Source organism: Sturnira hondurensis, unplaced genomic scaffold, assembly GCF_014824575.4.
Source record: "Sturnira hondurensis isolate 20B ecotype Veracruz unplaced genomic scaffold, ASM1482457v3 Scaffold0023357, whole genome shotgun sequence".
Taxonomy (NCBI): Eukaryota; Metazoa; Chordata; class Mammalia; order Chiroptera; family Phyllostomidae; genus Sturnira; species Sturnira hondurensis.
In genome coordinates this window covers 854,165-874,083 of record NW_028095988.1, presented here as the reverse complement: position 1 = coordinate 874,083, position 19,919 = coordinate 854,165, and the positions used below count along the sequence as shown (strand labels likewise).

The following is a 19,919-nucleotide window of genomic DNA, read 5'->3' as shown; positions in this document are numbered from 1 at the left end:
GTGGTACAGATGCCGAGCTCAGCCGGCAGTCGTGATTTGCTCCGTCCTCGTGGTGTTTGTTAACATATCAAAAGAAAACAAAATAGGAGATCTTACTTTAAAGAACTGGATGTTCGGCCCTTCTTGAAAAATCACAGTCCTTGTCTCCTCACAGCCAGAGGAAAGTCTGGCTGTGAAGAGGCCCACATTCCCAAGCAGCCGAGATGGGCCTATGTGGAGCCTATTTGGACGTACACTTCCCAGCTGTTACGCACCAGGACCCTGAGCTTTTAACACTCTAGTCCCATCCTTTCTAATTGTTCTTCCTCGTAAAATTTTTGCCTTTTTAATGTCAGTGCTATTGAAAAGGCACTTTAGAAATAAAGCAAAGGGGGCAAAATACCTTTGCCTGACACAGAGTAAAATATTTATTATCAGAAGCTGTGTTTGATGAATCTTATCATTGTGGAGAGAATAGTAATAATAGTAATGACTAATAATAATAATAATAATAATAATAATAACATTCAGTATCCATCCATCACTTTGAAACTCATAAAGTGTCATACAATCACAACAGCCCTGTAAGGTAGGTATTTTTATCCCACTTCTAAGGTTGGAAAAGCAGGCTCAGAGCTGAGCTGGGTACCTCAGAGGGAGGGCAAGCTCCCAGGTTGGAAACTAACACTTTGTGAGGAGCCAAGTGATGGGCCGGTAGCTGACCCAGCCATTCTCCTCACGAGTCCAGCTGCCCTCCTGCCAGGCCCACTCCTCATCTGAATAGCAAGACAACCCATAGGGATGACTTCTGACACCATGTTTATGCGGTTAACATGAAATGATCGTCTGGAGAGGCTGATCAGAACCTCCCTCATTCTCGGGTGCCAGGAGGCCAGCCAACAGCAAAGGGACCGAAGGCTCGAGAAACCTCTTTGTTCATGGGAGACACTGCAGGTTTTTCAAGGCAGAGATAAATTGTGACATGGGGGCGCTTCAAGAAACTTCTGCATTTCTTCCTCCCTTACCCACTGACCCACCCACCACTGACCCATTCATCTATCCATCAATCCACCCACCCAGCCATTATCCACCTATCTATCTGTCCACCCATCCACCCATTATCCTTCCTTCCATCCATCCATTCATCCATCCACTCACTCCTTCACATGCTTATCCATCCTGACACCAAAGAAGAAAAACATGGTCCAAGGGAAGAAATCAACCAACTGTCCAGCCATTTTATTTGTCCACGCTGTGATCCAGGCCCAGTGCTGACACTAGAGTGTCCAATACGGCCTAGACATGGGGGACTCCCAGGGCAAGGGGCAATGGGGCTGTGGTCTCAGAGGTTCCTGAGTTTAACCAGTGTCTGTGGGCATCAAGTTCAGACGTGCCACCTCTTGGTGGCTCCACACAATGGCCAAAGGTCTCTGTAGTCTGACTCAACACCACAAGCCCTCCCAAACAAGCAGAGATGTATAGGCACACACGCACAGGCACACACCACCCGAATTTTTCAGGCACACAGATGGAGAGAGTCAGAGATAGTTGGGCACACACGGGAGCACACACGATGTACACACATCAGCACCCCAGAGGTACTAGAAAGCACAAAGTCACGCAACCACCCCAAGATTCCCTCAAGTCACACAAACACAATGGACGCAGAACACACACAGCTTCCTTGAGGAAAGCTTTCCAGGTTCAGAGGCCCTGGATGAAGGTGGACCCAGAGCAGAGAGGCATCGTCCACCCCTCTGTCTGATAGTCTGCCCTGGGCCTGTGACATCCAGAAAGCCCAGCTGCTCAGGGGACTCCTCCCTCAGGCTTTTCTGCCCCGGAACTGAGGTCTGCACCTCCCCCTCCCCCTGAGACACACAGCAGTGGCAGGGCCTATCTGGGGGGAATAGGCTCCCCGAGCTGGGTTCTGCCGAGTGGCAATGACTGAGTCCCTGCGATGCCTACGCAATGCTGAGGACACACAGACCTACCTACCACATGGCTCATCATGAGGCCACCACTCAGTGACGTTGCTCTAAAGGCCTGAGCTCAACCGGCAGAATTGAGGATCTAGTTCCTTTCCCAGGCAACATGGATGACACCACAGAACTGGCCCCCACTGGCTGCTTTTGCCCGTTTGGCCAACAGAACTCAGAAACCCAGCCCTGCGAGTGTCCTCATGGGGCCTGACCCCATGCCCAGGCCTTGCCCTCCTGACCCCAAAGCAAGACTAAGAAGAAGCACAGGCCTTGGAATGATATAGTCAGGCTCAATATAAATAAAATATTCATATAAAAATAGTCTCTTACAAAATATTCTCTCTTATCCAGAGGCTCACTTTCTGAAAGATGGAAACTGCTGGGAGTTATTATCTCTCCTCTTTCTATATATTCCGAACTCGGTTTTTCTAAGGGTGAAGTCTGAGTTGGGGAGAACTAGAGGATAGGAAATGTTTTCTGAAAAATGTCTCCAAATCTGGACCAGCTTAAATTTCTGGATAAGTAGCAGCAAACAGCAAAAAAAAAAAAAAAAAAAAAAGTGTATGTGTATCTAGACACATCAAGAACATGGACATCTCTGTTCTTAAACATCTAGTGCAGGAATATTCGTGGAATCAACTAGTAGAAATGCCTGCATAAAGAATAATTTTGTACAGTTGTACCTGGCTTCTTGTCCTAGCGACAAAATTTTCCTGCAAAGAAAGCAAAGAGCCCATTTTGCAGAAAACGGATCCCAATGAGTGGAAGGACTTTTTTAATTAAATAAATTAATATTACTTTTAAAATCAGAATAAATTGTTAAATATGATGAGGCCCAAAGATCCAGGGTTCCTGCTGTGGAAGGCTCTGCTGCAGCTCAGGAAGGCCCCGGGCAGGCCCGAGGGGTGGGAGCAGCACTGGGTGTGGACGAGGACCCGGAAGGGCTCTGGAGAGCCCTTTCCCACAGGCCCTGCAGGAAACCCTGCAGGTGCCTCTGCAGCAGAAAAGACAAGCTCGGCATTCTGGCAGTTCCCCATGGAAGTCTGGGAAGTGACCTGCCAGGGTGAGTGCAGCTTGGAGACTGGTCTTCCCCACGAGGGACCTGACTTGAGGGCACGTGCAGTGCGGTCTTGGGCTCACTTGCACGTGTACACCTCGGTGCGCTCACTGCAGGTGTTGCACTTGACGTAGCAGCACCAGTGGAATTTGCAGTTACACTGCCACACGCGGGCGTACTGGTGGGTGTTGTAGCCACGGCCACAGCACATGAGGTCACAGCCGCTGGCCTGGGGGGCTGTCTTGTTGCAGGCACGGCCCTGTGTGCCCATGCTGCCTGTCACGGGGTCCTCCTCGCAGTAGTTGGGTGACTTCTCGATGTACACCAGGTCCGTGTCCATGGGCTTGCGGTATGACAGTGGCTTCTTGATCTTCAGGAAGGTGGGCCGCTTGTTGCGGCTGGCACGCACAGGCTCCACATGTACAGCCTCATTGTACTTGTCCTTGAGCACGTAGCCCAGCTCGCGGAACTGTGGCAGTGTGGTCCAGCACGTCTTGGTGGTGCAGGAGCCTGACACGCCGTGGCACTTACACTCCAGCTTCATGTTCTCCTCCAGGATCTGCAGAGGTGGGGAGGGAAGAACACAGTGCACGTCACTGCGTGCGCGATCCAGGCCGGCCCACCCCTCCCCCAACTAGCTGGGTTTGGTCTTTGTTTTTCTTTTTGGTGCAGGAAACTCAGGCCTGGATTCAAATTCCTCTCATCTCCAGCCCTTGTGCTGTGCCTTCCACCTGGAACTAACCTGCCTTCATTGCCTCCCAGGTCCTGTGTGGTCCTTAGATTGTTCAGGCCAGTTCAGAGCACACCTAAGTTCTCTTTGGTCTGCACAGGTTTAAAATAATTTTGGAACCAGGGGACTTAAAAGTAGACTCCCATGGTTTCCTTTTTTTTTTTTTTCAGACAGAAGATGCATCTGGCAACTCTGGAGTGATAGTTAAATTATTTAAAAACTGGTGCAGTTGGGTGCTGACTTCCTGGCAATAGAATCTGGCCACAAATGCCAGCCCGGTTGCCCTGCTATGTGCGGGCTCGCCACAATCTCTGCCAGTAGTGTTGTATGGCAACAACACTTGGAGCTATAGCAGCAGGTGTCTTCTTGGTTGGTAGCCTTCAATTTGCCATAGTCCTCACTGCTCCCTCTTACATCCCTGGCCCTAAACTATGGTCAACTGCTTTGATCACTTATGATACCTGCCAGGCCCTGTGGACATATAAGTATGGAGACCATGGCTCTGATTTAAGCTCCCTGGCATATTCCCCTGGCTACCAGGTTGGATGCTGGGTCCCTTCTTCTGAGTTCCTGAGACCCTTGGGCTTCCATCATCATCTCACAAGAGGCAGCATTGTATGTGGGAAGGGGTGGTTGCAGCACAGATTCTGGACTCTGGGCTCAAATTCCAGATTTAACACAAATCTGCTGTGTGTCCTTGGGCAACTTACTTGAGCCCTCTGTGCTGTAGTGTCTCCATATACAGAATGGGGATAATAATAAATAGTGATTAATTGTAATCATATGATGAATTACTAGATAGCAGTGAAAAAGAATGAACTACTAATACAAGAAGAACAGATCTCTAAGATGTAACGTTAAGTGAAAAAAGTTGGACACTAAAGAGAACATACTGTGAAGTTCAAGGACAGGCAAAACTAAATGGCTGGTTTCCATTTAATCTTCATTTACATATACAGGGCCAGACATGGTCCGTGGGCTGTGTTTTGCTAACCTCAGCTTTGGAATATCCTGGTGATGAAAGAAGGCAGCATTTACCACCACCACCCCCATAGTACAGGGTATTTACATTGTTTTTGGTGTTGTTTTTTTTTAACTTTTCTTTCCTTCCCCCACTCCTTTCTTTTTTTCTTTTCCTTCTTTCTTTCTTTTTAACTATTTATAATGTGGAAGCAAGTGTATTTGGAACTGAAGCTTCTCTTCCTTCCTCATCATCTTCAGCCTATTTCATCCTAATAGACATTTATTAAGCTCCTACTGTGTACCAGGCACTGGATGGGGAGGTGTGAGTGAGCATAGTTTCTGTGTCACAGTATATGAGCATTTTCATAGTCCTTCCTCCAGGTGATCAAATTACTTTTGCCTGTTGCACAGTGAAAGAATCAGTGAATAAATTCGTAAATAACTGAACAGTTATTAATCACCTGTACACACACCAGGCACATGCGTTTATATATGCCAACTTATTTAACTCCTTCAGGTGAGCACGGTCCCACTTCCAGAGAAAAGCTGAGGCTGAGCTAACTCCTAGAGAGGGCACATTGGTGGGCACGGCATCCGAGGCCCACCGCTGAGGGGCAACCCCAGTGCTTGGGCCTGCTTGCCAGCTGTGTGCCTTGGGGTTGACACACCCCATCTCTGGGGCTCAGCTGCCTTCACTGAAATGTGGGGTGAAGGCAATTTTACCATCTCTGACAAAGGCAGAGTGCTGGAACAGAAACAGACATTCAAAAAGTAGTCATCAGTGCTGCTATCTGTGCTGCGCCTGTGTGGATGCTAGGGACACAGAGGTTTGTCACCAAGAATAGGCCTTTACTGATGGTCTGACCAGCCCTAATTGCTCTGCTTCCAGGAGGAGCTGATCAGTGCTTGGTCAGTATAATCAACAGGAAGGCAGGCATATAAGTGTTTCAACCACAGTACTTGCAATCAAAGAAGCCGGCAATGCTGCGAACATCGCAAATGTTGAAATTCTGACTGACTAGGAGCTGAACTAGCAGGACACCTAGTGTGATGGAGCACATACTAGGTGTCAACACTCTCATGCGACCTCCACGCACTTAGAGCTGGTACTGATGAGTAGCCACCCCAATAACACAGACGTCCCTTTTGGTCATCAGTGAGGACAGAGTTCCCGGATGTCCAGCCCTCCTTTCCGCCTTAGCCTAAAAAGCATGTGGAAGGAGGGAGGCTCAGAGGTGCGATACCTGCTGGGGGCGGGGTTAGGTGGTGTTTCTGAGGCACCACGGCTGGCTGACTGAGATCTCGGTGCCATCAAGGACTTTGACCCAGAAATGCTGAGGATGCCAGACGAAGTCCTCTGCTGCTCAGTGCTGGTGAGGACGCGGAGCCCCTGGGACCTGCACACACTGCTGCCTGGAAAGCAGGCACGGCGGTGTGCCCAGGGACGAAGATGCACAGAAAACGTGCAACTTGTGTGGCCTAGCGAAACCTGCACATGCGTGCACAGGAAGTAGGCCCCAGGGTGCTCACAGCTGCGGTGTCCACGACGATGCCAAACTGGGCACCCTCTGGGTGCCCGTCCATCATGGCAGAATGACTGAACTGAGGCGTGTGTACTCAACAGCACACTGTAGGGCGGTGTCAGCCAACAGCCACAGAAACGCAGCAGGGAGGAAAAGGAGCCATCGAAAGGTTTCCATAGAACTGTTTCATCTGTATCAAGTTCAGAAGTGGGCAAAACGGGATTCTTCAGGGCACGCACAGAGGGGATGTATGGGAAGTGGAGCGACGAGGAACACAAGTACCAGGACAGTTCTTGTCCCTAGGGTCCAGAGCCAGGGGCAGTTGGTGAGAGGGACTCCCAGAGTCCTGGCACTACTCTGTTCCTCGATGTGGGTGCTTTATAACTATTCTCTCAAATAAACACAGATGGTCTTTGCAAAGCCTTTTTGTGTGTGTGTAAGCTATGCCATGCAGTTTATAAAAATGCAATAGGTACAACGCGCAATAAGCACGTGAAAAGATGTGCAACATCTCTGATCGTTAGGGAAATGCCAATCGAAATCACAACGTGGCCACAAATGCAATCTTCCTCAGCCATAAAAAGGAGTGAAGTGCTGAGACACGCTACTCCTAAATGGACCTTGAAAGCGTGAAGCTCAGGGGCAGAAGCCAGTCGGAAAAGGTTACAAATTATATAATTGCACAGTGGCTGTCTAGAGTAGGCAAATCTGTAGAGACATAAGGTAGGTTAGTGGGCTGAGAGGTTGGGGGAGTAGGGAGCGACTGCCAAAGGGTACAGGTTTCTTTCCGAGGTAATGAAAATATTCTAAAATGAATTGAGGTGATGGTTGCACATATCTGAAAATATTTTTTAAAGTGTTGAACTGCATGCTTTAAATGAGTGTACTGTATGTATGATGTATGAATTATATCTCAATGAAGTTGTTTTTCAAAAGTCATTGAAATGTGTTAGTAAGAACCTACTGGGCTGTATTTGCAAGTGTGTGACACCAAATGGCTTTGCTGGGGTGGACCCTGGGCCTTGAGTGCCAGTGCTGGAGACCAGGTTCCTCGTGGGCCTGGGCGCATCTGCCACCTCAGCGTGCTGCCTCCTGCACATTGTCTCCTTCTTCCTCTGTGGCTGCCTGAGGCCGTGGGGTATTGGTGTGGGCCCCTAATCACACGGTTAACACCAGCCTGTTAACCCTGCAAACTCTGCACTTTGAGAGCCCCAGTGATTATTGCATTATGTCTGAATTAAGCTGGGTGCAATCCCAGCCCTCCTGGCCAGGACTAGTGACCCAGATGGAAATTACAGAAAGGCAGCAGCCCTTCCCCTGAGGCAGGGACAACAGCAGAGGACATGTGTCTGGGACAAAGCCACACCCTTTACACACTCTGTTCCTACCCACTGAGGCCAGGCTGGCTACCAGCTTCTGAGCTGCCCAAGGAAACTTCCAGGATCCCTTTAGGCTTGAAGGGTCTGGATTGTGAATCAGTGTCAGGCAATTGAAGGATTTGCAGGATCTAAATGACGGGACTCCATGCACCTTCCCAGTCCTCAGTGTGCAGCAGGTTCTCTTAGGAAATGCCCAAAGGTAAATTCACCAACAGATGCTCAAACTATTCCACAACTGGTATGCCCAGCCCCAAACAATCACCCTGAGCAGCAACCTGCATTGCTGGTTGGACGGGAAGTCCAGAGGACCTTGGGGAGTAACTGGGTGGAGGAAGAAGGGGCTTGGAACTGCTGGTATGGATCCTTGTCAATATTGTACGTCCCTCGCTGCACTTCTGCGCCCCCGCGTAAAGACCAGTGACATAAGACTACCCAGGATCTACCAATGTACCATACTGGGTTGCAAAAAGCCTCAGTGCAAAAGGCAAAGAAATGAGCAAACAGATCCATGAGGTCCAGGTGTCTGGTCTCAGCAGGCTCGGAGCACATGTAGTTCTTCTTTGCCTCTCTCTTCAATGGTGGTCTCGGGTCTCAGAACCACCGGGGCCTCAGATGACATGAGGAGGATGCTGTGTTCTCATCTCACCTCCAGCTCCAGCCACAGGCCCTACTCATGTTCACCTGTCACGGCTGGTCAGTTAGTGCAGGCTTGGGGACTGACCTTCACAGGAACGGAGGGCACAAACTGAGCACATACTATGTGCTGGCATCATGTGAGTATCAGGGACTATGCAAACAAAAGAGGGGTGGACTGAGCCCTTATAAAAAGCACATTCTGTGGGGTAGAGGAGAGCAAGTAACTCGTTCAAATAATAAAATAAGTAAGAAGAAGAAAATGGAACAGGAATAAGGGCCAGAGAGTGAAAAAGGAGGTGAGGGAGGCTATGTGACCTTGGTGATGAGGACAACTTCTCTGAGCTGATACTCAAGCAGAGGGAAGAACCCAAGAGGAGGCCAGCTAGTGGCAGGACAGACTCATTCTTTCATTTCATTTCCACGTAAGAAACAACAGGGCAAGGCCGGAGGCTTCCGCAGAGCAGGGCGGAGGCCTGCGGCCACAGCACAGTGACCACGGCCACGGGGAAGGTGATGAGGGGGCACAGGTGGAAGTCCCCTCCCACAGACTCCACGGACTGCCCTGAGGAGGTGGGGTGCTTTTTCTTATTCAGTTTTTTAAAAATGAACTTTATTTTTATTTTTTAAAGATTTTATTTATTTATCTTTTAGAGGGGAAGGGAAGGAGAGAGGGAGAGAAATATCAATGTATGGTTGCCTCTGGTGTGTCCCCTACCGGGAACTGGCCTGCAACCCAGGCATGTGCCCTGACTGGGAATCGAACCTCGATCATCTGGTTCGCAGGCCCGCGCTCAACCCACTGAGCGACACCAGCCAGGGCAAAATGAACTTTATTTTTTAAAAACAGTTTGTGTTTACAGAAAAACTGTGAAGAAGTTTCCATATACCCTGCATCTAGTTCCCCTAATACTAATATCTTTCACCAATCAGTACAGTAAATGTTATAATTAATAAGTTAATATCAATATGTTATTGTTAACTGAAGTCCATACTTTACTCAGCTTTCCCTGGTTTATACCTAATGTCCTTTTTCTGTTCCAGGATCCTACCTAAGCCACCACATGACATTAGTTGTCCTGCCTCCTTAGGCTAAAAGGTGAGATTTTATGGTGAGTGGACAGGGAAGCCAGTGGAGCAGGACGCATGCTTTTAAAAAGATTTCCCATTGGTTGTAACAAATATGCCTCTCACATGAGGGAGATGGGATGTATGGGGGGGCGGGGGGCCATGGAGACTTCTGCTCAGTTTTGTTGTGAACCTGAAACCACTCTGAAAAATCAAGGCTACTAGAAACAAGGCCCCAGTGGAGAAGCCGCACACAGGGAGCTGAGACGCTGCTGCCGCCGGTGCTGCTGGCCGGGTGCTTGCCCTCGGCGTCGGCTCCCCATTTGAACCTAAGTGTTTGAACTAGATGCGTTCCAAGGCCGCTTCTGTCTCTCTCTAAGAATCTTAGCCTTGGATCCATGCTGTTCTTTAACCTGCACAAACTGTTTTCAGAGCTCTAGCAGAATGAGATTCTCCTGTATCTCCTGAGGGATGGGCATGGTCATCCCATTTCACAATGAGCAAACAGAGACTAGGAGAAAGGAAGAGGCCTCAGTGGAGAGTACGAAGGATCTCCTCCACATGTCTCCCCAGGCTACTCCCCACACTTCCCCCTCCCACTCCACACCCCAGGAGGCCAGACTGCAGGCCTGCACCAATGAGCTTGCTTGCTCTAAGACCCAGACCATTCCAGGTGATTGACTGGGCCCAGAGCATCAGGGTTGTGGGATGGTTTGATTACAGCTGTGTCACTTCCAGATGGGTCTAGCCAGTGGAAGGTTCTGGAGGGAACTAAGAGGGCAGGAGGAAAGTCCCCCAGTTACTCCTGCTCATCCCTGCTGGCCCCACAGGATGGCTGCGCTCCCTCTCAGAGGTCACAGGTCCTGCTTGGAAGTCCTCTGAGTACAGTCCCCCAGGAGTCTAAGCAGTCCAGCTTCTTGGCACCTGAGGCCTAAGAAGTCACGGTTCCTTACTGTGGAGTGCCCCAGGGTGCGGCACCATCCTTTTTGGTTCCTTTAACCTTGTCCTTTGTTTTATCAGCAATCTCTCTTTTTAAAAAATGGTTTTCTTGCAGTATAATTAACATACCATACAATTCACTCAGTTCAAGTATACAATTCAATGGTTTTTAGTATATTCAAAGTTGAGTAACCATCACCACTAATTTTAGAACATTTTCAATCCTCTAAAAAAAAAACCTCCATACCCAATAATAGTCACTTCCCCATTTCTCCCTTCCTCTCAGTCCCAGGTGACCACTAATCTTACCTTTTGTCTTTATTTATTTACCTACTCCAGAGATTTCCTATAAATGGAATCAAATGATACGTGGCCTTTTGTATGCCTAGTTCCCTGAATTCAGCATAATGTTTTCAAGGTTCATCCACGGTATAGCATGTGCCCGAACTTAATTCTTTTTCACGGCTGAATAATATTCCATTGTGTGGCCATCTCACAATTTACCCACCCACTCATAAGTGGTTGGACAGCCCTCTCTTTGAAAACTCCCTTTATCTTCCCAGTCTGAATGTGACCATTATCCTGACCACAACCCCAGGCGCCACACACTGCCCCTCCATGGCAGGGCCCGGAATGAGCCCTGTCTTCTTGATTTCCAGTCCCATGCCCTTTCCTCCATGCCCACCTCTCAGCTCTGCACCTGCTATTCCTTACCTAGAAGGCCAGTATTTACTGCCATTACAGATGCTAGACCCTACAGTTGCACTACTGAATATGTATCCTCTGGGGAGGTTTGTGCATGTGCAAAATGGCAAAGAACCTTGGAGAGGCGGTATCTGGAACATCAAAAAGCCAAAAGAATCTAAAGATCCACCAGTGGAGACTAGTTACGTAAATAACGGTGTATCTATAAACTGGAACATCCTGCAGCTGTTAGAACAAGGCAACTCTGTACTCACTAATAAACTCTGATCTGCAAATACATGGCTGAGAGAAAAAAGCAAGGTGTAGAAACGTATGCAGACCATGAGCTCATTTGTGCGAGAAAGAAAAGACCTGTGCGTGTGTGTTCATAAGACCACAGAATACATCTCTGGGAGAATACGGGGGAAGTTGGTAATAGTGGCTGCCTCTGGGGTGGGCCGCTGGCATGGGCTGGATGGTCAGATGGATGGGAGTCTTTTCATGGGATTGCTTTTTGTACCTTTTGAATATTCTGCCATGTCAGAAAAAAAGTCACCTCTTCCACAAAGCCTTCCCTGATTGCCAGAGCCGTCAGTGACTCCCTCATGGTTTCCATAGCTGTCCTGGACTGTTGAGTAGTCGTCACCTTGGCCCTGTGATGACTGTCTACCTGTCAGCCTCTCCCCATCAGGCCAACAGCAATTTGTGGTAGACATGGAGATATGCCACCCAGATCCTCCTTCAAGGGAGATCTTGTTTCATAGCTACAGGTAATGGTGTGCTTGTAATCTGACTCTCAAAAAAAACCAGCCCTGATTTTAAGCAACCAAAGGTTTAGCAATACACTCACAAATCCCCGAATACGTAACACTGGCCTTGCAAGCCCATGGAAGCCAGCTCCAGCAGACCATGGGACCAGGAGTGGAATTGGCACATATTGTCCAGTTGTCCAGTCTTTCAAGGTCTGTCCCAGCTGCAGAGAACTGCAGCCTTTCTCTGCGGCTGACAGAGATAGGCACAGGTCTCAAGGTCTGGCCACTCTTATGGGCAGTACTTCCTTCAGCGGTCCCACTGAAGCACTGCATGCCCAGCATCCCAGCTCCACCTCTGTCCAGTCCTGCTCTTTCCCTTTCTCTGCACCGACCCCTAATAAACAGCTTGAACCTGGCACCCCATCTTAGCCTGTGCTTCTGGAGAAGCCCACCTGGGACACCCCTCAGAGACCAGGGCCAGTACATGCACATCCATCACCTCAGCCTCTGGCAGAGACTCTCCTGGCATGGAAAAGGTGCTGACTAGGTGCAAAGTGAAAGAAACACCTAGTGTGAGTTTTTCCTGTTGTGAAACATTTGCTCACTGGCTCTCTCATTGAACACCTACTGTGTGATATCTGGCATCATCCCTGCTCTGATGCAAGCAAATGCTGTCTCTGCCTCCTTGGAGCTTGCAGACCCAAGCCAGAGCAGCCCTGGAATTGATCACCCCAAAACCTGATTATAGACTGGTGAGCCCTGTGAAGGAACAGAACAGAGGGGCTGCTCTCATGTGCAGCTCCACGGAGCCTTCCCCAGGCAGCCAGATAACAGAAGGATAAGCTAGTCAGCCAGACTTAGCAGGACAAGGTAGGCGTGGCTGGCAGAGTACGAGGGAGATGGAGCTGGGAGGCACTCAGAGGGCAGGAAGCATGGGGACCACCCTTAGTTCCGAAGGTGCCAAGGAGGGGCTTTCGCACAGGGGAGTGATGGGGTCCAACTGACAACTTTAAAGATCATTCCAAATGGAGAGGCCATTAGGTTAGAAAAGGTCAGGGTGGCAGGATGGAAATCTGGTGGGAAGGTATCCTCATCACGGAGGCCAGAGACACAATGGTGGTTCTAACAAAGGTTGCGGCAGCGGAAGGGAGAGAGGGAGTGAAATCGGTAAGACTTGGTGGGGTGTGACTGGTGGAGGATTGTGGGGGCCCGGGGTTGACTCACAGGCTTTGATGTGTGCAGAGGCCATGCACTAAGACAAGGAACGGGAAGGGGGACTAGGCACGGGAAAGAGTGTGTGTCGAGGGCACAATGAGGACATTTCAGAGAGTGAGTAGTCAGGAAGAAGGACATCTGGGGAGCAGAAGGCTATTTTGGTGCCACCAAAATCTGGCTCCAGTCAGCTCAGGTGCTCAGTAGGAATTCAGTCACTTTGACAGATTAAAACATGTGCTGGAAATGAGCCAGAAGTGGGGCAAACTCCTATAGGTTTTTGTTTTAAAAAACGGATTGCAAAAACACAAGATGAGAGACACTGAGAACAATTTACAGCTTTAGATGACTACAAGCGCAATATGAACTAAGAGGCTGCTAAAAAGCCAACCGAGGCCATATTAACTGAGGTCTATTGCCCACAATAAGGGAGGAGATGGTCTTGCTGTGATTTTCAGAAATGAGCTACACCCCAGCAGATGGACAGAAACAGATAGAACGTAAGTAGAGAAGGGGGCTGAAGACCCATACTGAAGAAGCTGCAGCTGCTTAGTCCAGAGAAGGCAGTTTCTGCCCTGATTATTGTCCCCCACACTCTTCAGGCCTCTCTCAGGGCAGGGTGAGCGGGAAGGACTATATGCATCCAGAGGGCAAAACTGGGACCCTAGTTGGGGGGCAGGATGGGAGGGGATCACAGGGCAGCGGATACCAGCTTAGGGGGAGGCCAGCCGTCCCCACCAAGCTGACCAGAGGTGGAGGGAGCTGCAGAGGTAATGAGCTCCTTGCCCTGGGAGTGTATGGGAGCAGCAGCTGGGGTCCACAATGGAGATTCCTGCAATGGGTGGGGGTGGCTGTTCTCAGTCTGCTTGTCTGTCCCCCCAGCCCAGCCCCAAATCTGTCTGGAGCAACAGGAAGAATCTTTCCACTCCACTGGAGAGAGAAAATCAATCTCTTTCTGACAGGCCCCCCATGAAGTGCCAACAATGTACTGGGTGCTGCCCAGAGCCTGGAATTACTAGGGTGGGGTTCTTAGGCCTGGGAAGGGCCTTGGGAGAAACTTGGCTCCGGAAAATTCCTTGATTCGTAATACCAAACAGATACTACCAAAAATGGCCTCCCGGCTGTCCGAGACCCTTAAGGTTGTCCAGAGGATCTAGGGAGTGAACGTCCTAGAGGAGGAGGGGGTTCTGAGGAGAGAGAGGTGAGACGGTGCCCCCCATGGTCCATGCCCATGGTGCTCTTGTGACCAGACTACCCACCCCTGGTAGTGCGAAGGGCATCACATTTATAAGAACCAGAAGCTGTTTCCTAGCACTGAATTCCACTGCTCCTGTTCACTGCCTCCCCCCACCCCCACCCCAGGGAAGAACCTGAAGTCCTGACACAGTGCAGGAGAATTTCCCCACCTTGTGGGGTCCTGTCACTCCTGCCATGCCCCGCCCCCCCCGTTAGAACGTGGTTCTGTTCATCCCCACGTAGCCTGGCTCAGTCCAACTCTTCAGGGGCCTCCACAGATGCCACCTCTCCTCAGAGCTGGCCAGTCCCTGCCCTGCCCAACACCAGCAGGACTTCTCCAGCATAATCTCTCCTGCTCTTTGTGTCCTGTTTTACAACCACCCAGCCGTGGCCTCCAGCCTCTGCAAACACCAACTCCTCAGTGAGGCTTTCCCCAGCCACTGCAAGAAAGGAGCCCCACCTGTCATCGCTCCCAGTTCCCACTTGTTATCACTCCGAGATCCCACCGCTCATTGTGCCCAGCTCCCCGAGTCATCACTCCGGCTCCCACCAGTCATGCTCCAAGAACCCACCGCGCATTGCTTAGGGCAGGCTGGCGACTCAGGCCAGTACAGGCCAAGTCGAGTGAGCCCTGGGGATTCACGTGAAACCACAGGCAAGAACTGTTGGTTATTTCCCTCCAGATAGGAACAGGAGAGGATGCGGGGGCCAGAGCTGTGGACCAGCATCTTGTAACTACGTGGGGCTGAGAATGGAGTTAACCAAGAAAGCAGAGCTGGAAAAGAGAGAGAGAGTGCGATTGTTTCTGGGAGTGTCGTTTGCACCACGGATCAAACTGGACCTCAATTCATTACCCAAGATCATCCAATTCCTTAAGCTAATGAATCCCCTTTGTTTTTAAGCCAGTTTAAGTTGGGTTTCTTTCTTTATAGCTTAAAATACCCTAACTAGTACAGAGCTCCTTTCATCTGTATAGAGGAGATGCCTTTTGTACAGCCAATAGCCAACCCTTACTTAGTTTGTGGGTTTTGTCAAAGCATGGAGCAGATCTGGTGAGCAGAGAACTGGTTTGCTCGAAAGGGCCTTGGGTGGGGGTGGTCCTCAAGGGCTGGAGTCTGAGGCTCCTTTGCAGGAAGGGGTCAGTTTGGGACCATTTTCACCCCAGGTGATGAGCAGTGGCTCAGGCAACCAGAATCATTCTTTACATGGCAGCACACTGTGCAAAAAAACAGCCAGAAGCAGAAGATAAAATGGCCAGCGTCAGGGCCAAGTAACCCAAGAACATGGTTCAAATCCTACCTGCGGCTGCCCCATGTGGTGATGGCAGAAATGGCCAAAGGGAGCAGGGCTCACTCTTGCTTGGATCTCTCTTTTCTCATCACAGCCTACTTACCTCTGACCATGGAGGCTGAAAACATTATGCACCACATGACAAAAAGAGAGACCTGAGAGAGAGAGACTTCTCATTTCTCATCTTTGGGTGCTGTGGTGTCAGACCATGATTCCTGGAGCTTAGGCAGCCACCTTGTGATCAAAAGGCAAGAGACTCAGAAGCAGAAAAGGTGACAATGGCGGACTTGGAGAATGGAAACAGCCTGGGCCCTCAAAGTGATTGTTAAGCCTCTGAAAGAAAGTACACCCAGACTTGCAGACTCCTGTCATTGAGGCCACATTTGTAGGGCGTTCTGCTACTTGGAAGCAAATGTACCTTCAGTGATCCGTTCATTGTTGAAAGTAGGAGCAAGTCTTTCCTCTGAGGGAACAGTGGGATTAAATGAGAAGAGCTACCAAGGCTTGGTGCATTGTGTCACCTTGCGGGCCCCCAACTGGTGTGAATTTCCCTCGTTTCCTTCAGTGAAAGTGGGTGTGAGCTGGGACAGTCTGGAAAGGCAGGGGGAGGGGAGCAGGGTTGTGAGGTAGAACGACAATCAGCTGGAGGTCCTGGCTCTGCCTCCAAATGGCTGTGTGGCTGCAGGCAAGTCCCTCTCTTTCTCTGGGCCTCAGTTTCCCCCACTGCACAGTGAAAAGGCTAGAGGGGATCTTCAAGAGAAAATAGGGACACAGAGGGATAAGGAGGGCGAGGGTCAGGAGAGGAGCAGGTTGAAGTCCGCTGCATTCTCCCACATGTCCCCCAGGGAGGAATCGGTTTCAGGGTGGCACAGTAGCTGCAGACTTGCAGACGTGTCCTTTTCTCCCGGAGGTCATTGTGAGTGCCAAATGAACCCTGCTAAAGAAGGCCTGACCTTTCATCCTCCCTCCCACCTTCTCCCACATCCGGGCGGACTCATTGCAGAAACCTACCCTGTTACAAACACCCCAGCCCAGGTCCTGAAGCTTGCCTATGCTGCTGCCTTCTGGCCTGGAAGCCCAGGGCATCTTTCAAAAGGCCCCAGGATCACCATCACCTTCTCCTCACACACCATCCAGGTATTCCAGGTCCCTGAAGCATCTCCTCCCATGCATGTTGCCACTGGTGCATTCCCTACTATCAGATGCTAGCCACCCTTGCCCCGGCAGGACACCTGGTTCGTGAACCTTCTCTGAACAAACCCTGAGTCAGATGAGTCACCTGGGAAAGCTGGGCACCAGCCAGGGAGAGGCACAGAAAGCAGTAACAGGTCTGCTGTGCATGCAGTCTTCCTCTTCCTAGGCTGATGTTTCCACAGAAGGCCCTGCCTGGGTCAGATTCAAGGGTCCTTGAGGCAGGAGGACTGTCACCAATCCTGGCTGGTTTCTTCTCCCAGGTTTCCATGCCTCAGTTATCCATGTTCCTCATCTCCAAGCAGCACCTGGACCCAAACCACCTGCACGGATCCAGTTGAATCCTCATCCCCCTTAGCACACCTGTGCCACACATGGGCCACACCCTGTTCTAGGCACTTTGTGGGCATCACCCTAAGCGGCCCTTCTGGAGTCATGGCAGGGCCCCATGAGAGCCTGGGTGTGCCGAGAGGTCCCTGGGGGACCCTTCTCTGCCCCCAAAGGCCATCTGTGCACGCCACGTGCGTGGGCTCCCTGCCCTCCGGCCTCCAGTGAGGTCCGGACTGCTGAAATACCACAAAAGGCAGGGCAGGAAGAGAGAGAGACTAGGACATTTATTCCTGAGTCCCTCTGTGTGGGGCCCTGCGGCGGCTCTTACTGGTTTCCCCAAACTGTAACCAAGGAGCCTAGTGGCTCTCTTCAGCTACACTGCTCCCTTCACCGCCCCTCAGTCCTCCAGGCAGTGAGACCTCCACACTGTTGCCAGCCCTGGTGTCGCAAGACCCCTTAGAAGATTCCCTTAACACAGCCCACACTCCTGTAAGTAACCCCTTCATTAAACTGTTCTGCTGCTCCCGACTGGGCCATCTACCAGACCCCGGCTGGGGCCCTGGGTTGGTTAGCCCCTCAACGAGACACCCTCGTGAGCTTTGATGGCGTCTCCTCATTCAGCGAAACACACCCAGCGGTGGCGGCATCGGGGCTGAAGGCACAGTGGTGGACCAAAGAAGGCTCTTAGGAAACGCGGCTGGGTCGTTCGGGTTATTAAATTATTTATGGCACGATGTGAAATTTTTGTGCTGGTCTTACATAAGAGTAGAGACAATTTCTGAGAATAGAGCTGCATGCGAACTTCATGCCCAAGCTGCTCTGTGCTGTAACTTCCTATTTGCACACCTATCCCTTCCACCATGAGGGCAGGAACCAGACCCAACCCCAGTGAAAGCCCCTGACTTGACATCAGCTGCTGTTTTAAGTGCTTAGCAAAAAGCAACTCGTTGAATTTGCACAGAAACTTATTATTATTCCTATTTTACAGATGGGGAAAACGAGGCACCAAGGAGTCACAGTTAGGATGTGTTGGAACTGGTATTAAACTAGGTAGTCCAGCTGTAGAGCTGTGTGATGCAGCTGAATACACGAAACGTGGAGGGCTGGGAGAACTTTGCCCGCTCAGGCCGTGGTTCATAGAGCAGGTTTGCGCAGTGGACACTGTGATGCCCACTCAGGTCCTCCAGGACCAAGCACTCACCATCCAGTTGCCTGGAGTGTTGGTTGCTGGTGCTTGCAGCCAAGTTTCTCCTAAAAGATCCTCTCGTCGTAGGATTCGTCTCCTCAGGACAGTCCTAGCCAATGACTGGTTGCTGCTGGCTACAAAGGCCTGGTCTCCCTGCCTCAACTGGGACAACTCTAAAGGGCAATTCTACCCCTAGAACTGGGCTTCTGGTGGGAACCAGCTAACACCCCTACCGCTGCTTCACCACAGCCCAACTTCTCTCCCTCATTTCCCTACAGGTGCATCTCCCTAGAGCCCTTCCCGGGGCCCGCCCCCAGGAATCTGTAGGTGTGAGCCCCCCAGGAGGGAAGCTGTAGACTACAGGCCTAGACACTGCACTGCCTCTCCTGCTCCTCCTCCCCCTGGGCCTCCCCCCACTCCTCCTCCTCCCTCTGCTTCTCCTCCTTCTTCTCCTGCGACTCCTGTTCCTCCTCCTCCTGCCGCTCCTCCTGCGTGTCAATCCATCATGAGCAGAAAGCTGCATTTCATTCAGCCGCAGCTGTATTCCTCTGGGCAACTCAGATGAAAGGGGAGAAAAGAGAGCTTTTTCTTGGTAAACATTTGGAATATTTTCTTCTTGGTTACATTCTTTAAGTAATATTGGATGCACTGACTTCAAGAGCATATTCCTGTCTGCCTTGGGTGCAGTGAGGGGGTGGGGAAGGCTGCATTCCACAGAACACGGCCACTCGAGTGCAGCTGGGTTGGCCTTGACTGCAAGGGAGGTGCAGGGTCTTGCCCAGGCCTCGGGAAGAGCAGTGTCAATCAAACCACTCAGGAAATCTTCCTGGTCCTGATAGAGACCTGCTGAAGTTCAGTGTTGGCCAGGTTATGACTGTCCAAACACCATCTGTGGCCCCCTACTGCCCTGGGGTGAATGCCCAGACAGAGATTGCTGCCTGGCTTTCAAGGCCTCCATGAAGTGGGTGTTACGGAAAAACAATCCCTCGTTTCCAGACCTGTCTTTCTAGGTCCCCACTTCACCCTATACACCTGTCCATCCCTGCACATGGTCATACACATACCCAAACACATCCCCTTGTGCTCTACACACACACATGTCCTCCCCACATGCATGATCCCCAGCAATGAGTGCTTACATTCACCTGCTCCCTTCCTCAGTCACACACACAACCCACATGTTCATACACAAACCCCACATGGCCCCTTAAGCCCCACATGCTCACATACATGTAGATCCTCACATACACCCTGATACACACCATGCACACCATTCACTCCTGCACAACATGGGCTTACACAATCCTTCACCCCTCCTGTGCTCACATATGCACACACATACACATCCCCACATGCAAGTTCACATAAAGTCATACATACATGCTCATACTTGAGGGGAACCCAGACCGTGCAGGCCAGCAGATGGGCTCCATCCCTGTGCTTGCTCACCAGGGCTCTGGCCAGGCCTCAGCTTTGCTCACTTACTGTGAAGGGACTAACACAGCCCCTTTCGATGCCTGTTGTGGGCACAAAGTAGAAATCCCATTTTACATGTGGAGCAGATGAGCTCCAAGACAGGCGATGGCTGCTCGTGGTGCAGCCTCCTGACTCCGACCAGTTTCTCCCAGACACATGCCAGCTGTTTCTCTCTCATGAACTGACTTACCTGGAGGGAGCTGGGCTGACCAAGGGGCAGGGGCTGCCTCTGATGGGGTCCGGCCTGGAGGCAGGGTTTGGGTGGGGAATATGCACTGTGGCCTAGAGTGAGGCAGTCAGCTGACTCCAACC

General features: G+C 50.7%; 1 protein-coding gene across 1 annotated transcript in view; it reads right to left on the bottom strand.

Annotated features, from left to right (window-relative positions):
- Positions 1 to 1,183: 1,183 nt before the first annotated feature.
- The window catches only part of WNT7A (Wnt family member 7A), a 66,315-nt gene continuing 47,579 nt past the window's right edge, over positions 1,184 to 19,919 (bottom strand). Inside the window, exon 4 of the mRNA XM_037037607.1 lies at positions 1,184 to 3,574. Coding sequence (XP_036893502.1) covers positions 3,095 to 3,574 — 480 coding nt within the window. The 3' untranslated portion in view covers positions 1,184 to 3,094. The remainder of the gene's footprint in view (positions 3,575 to 19,919) is intronic.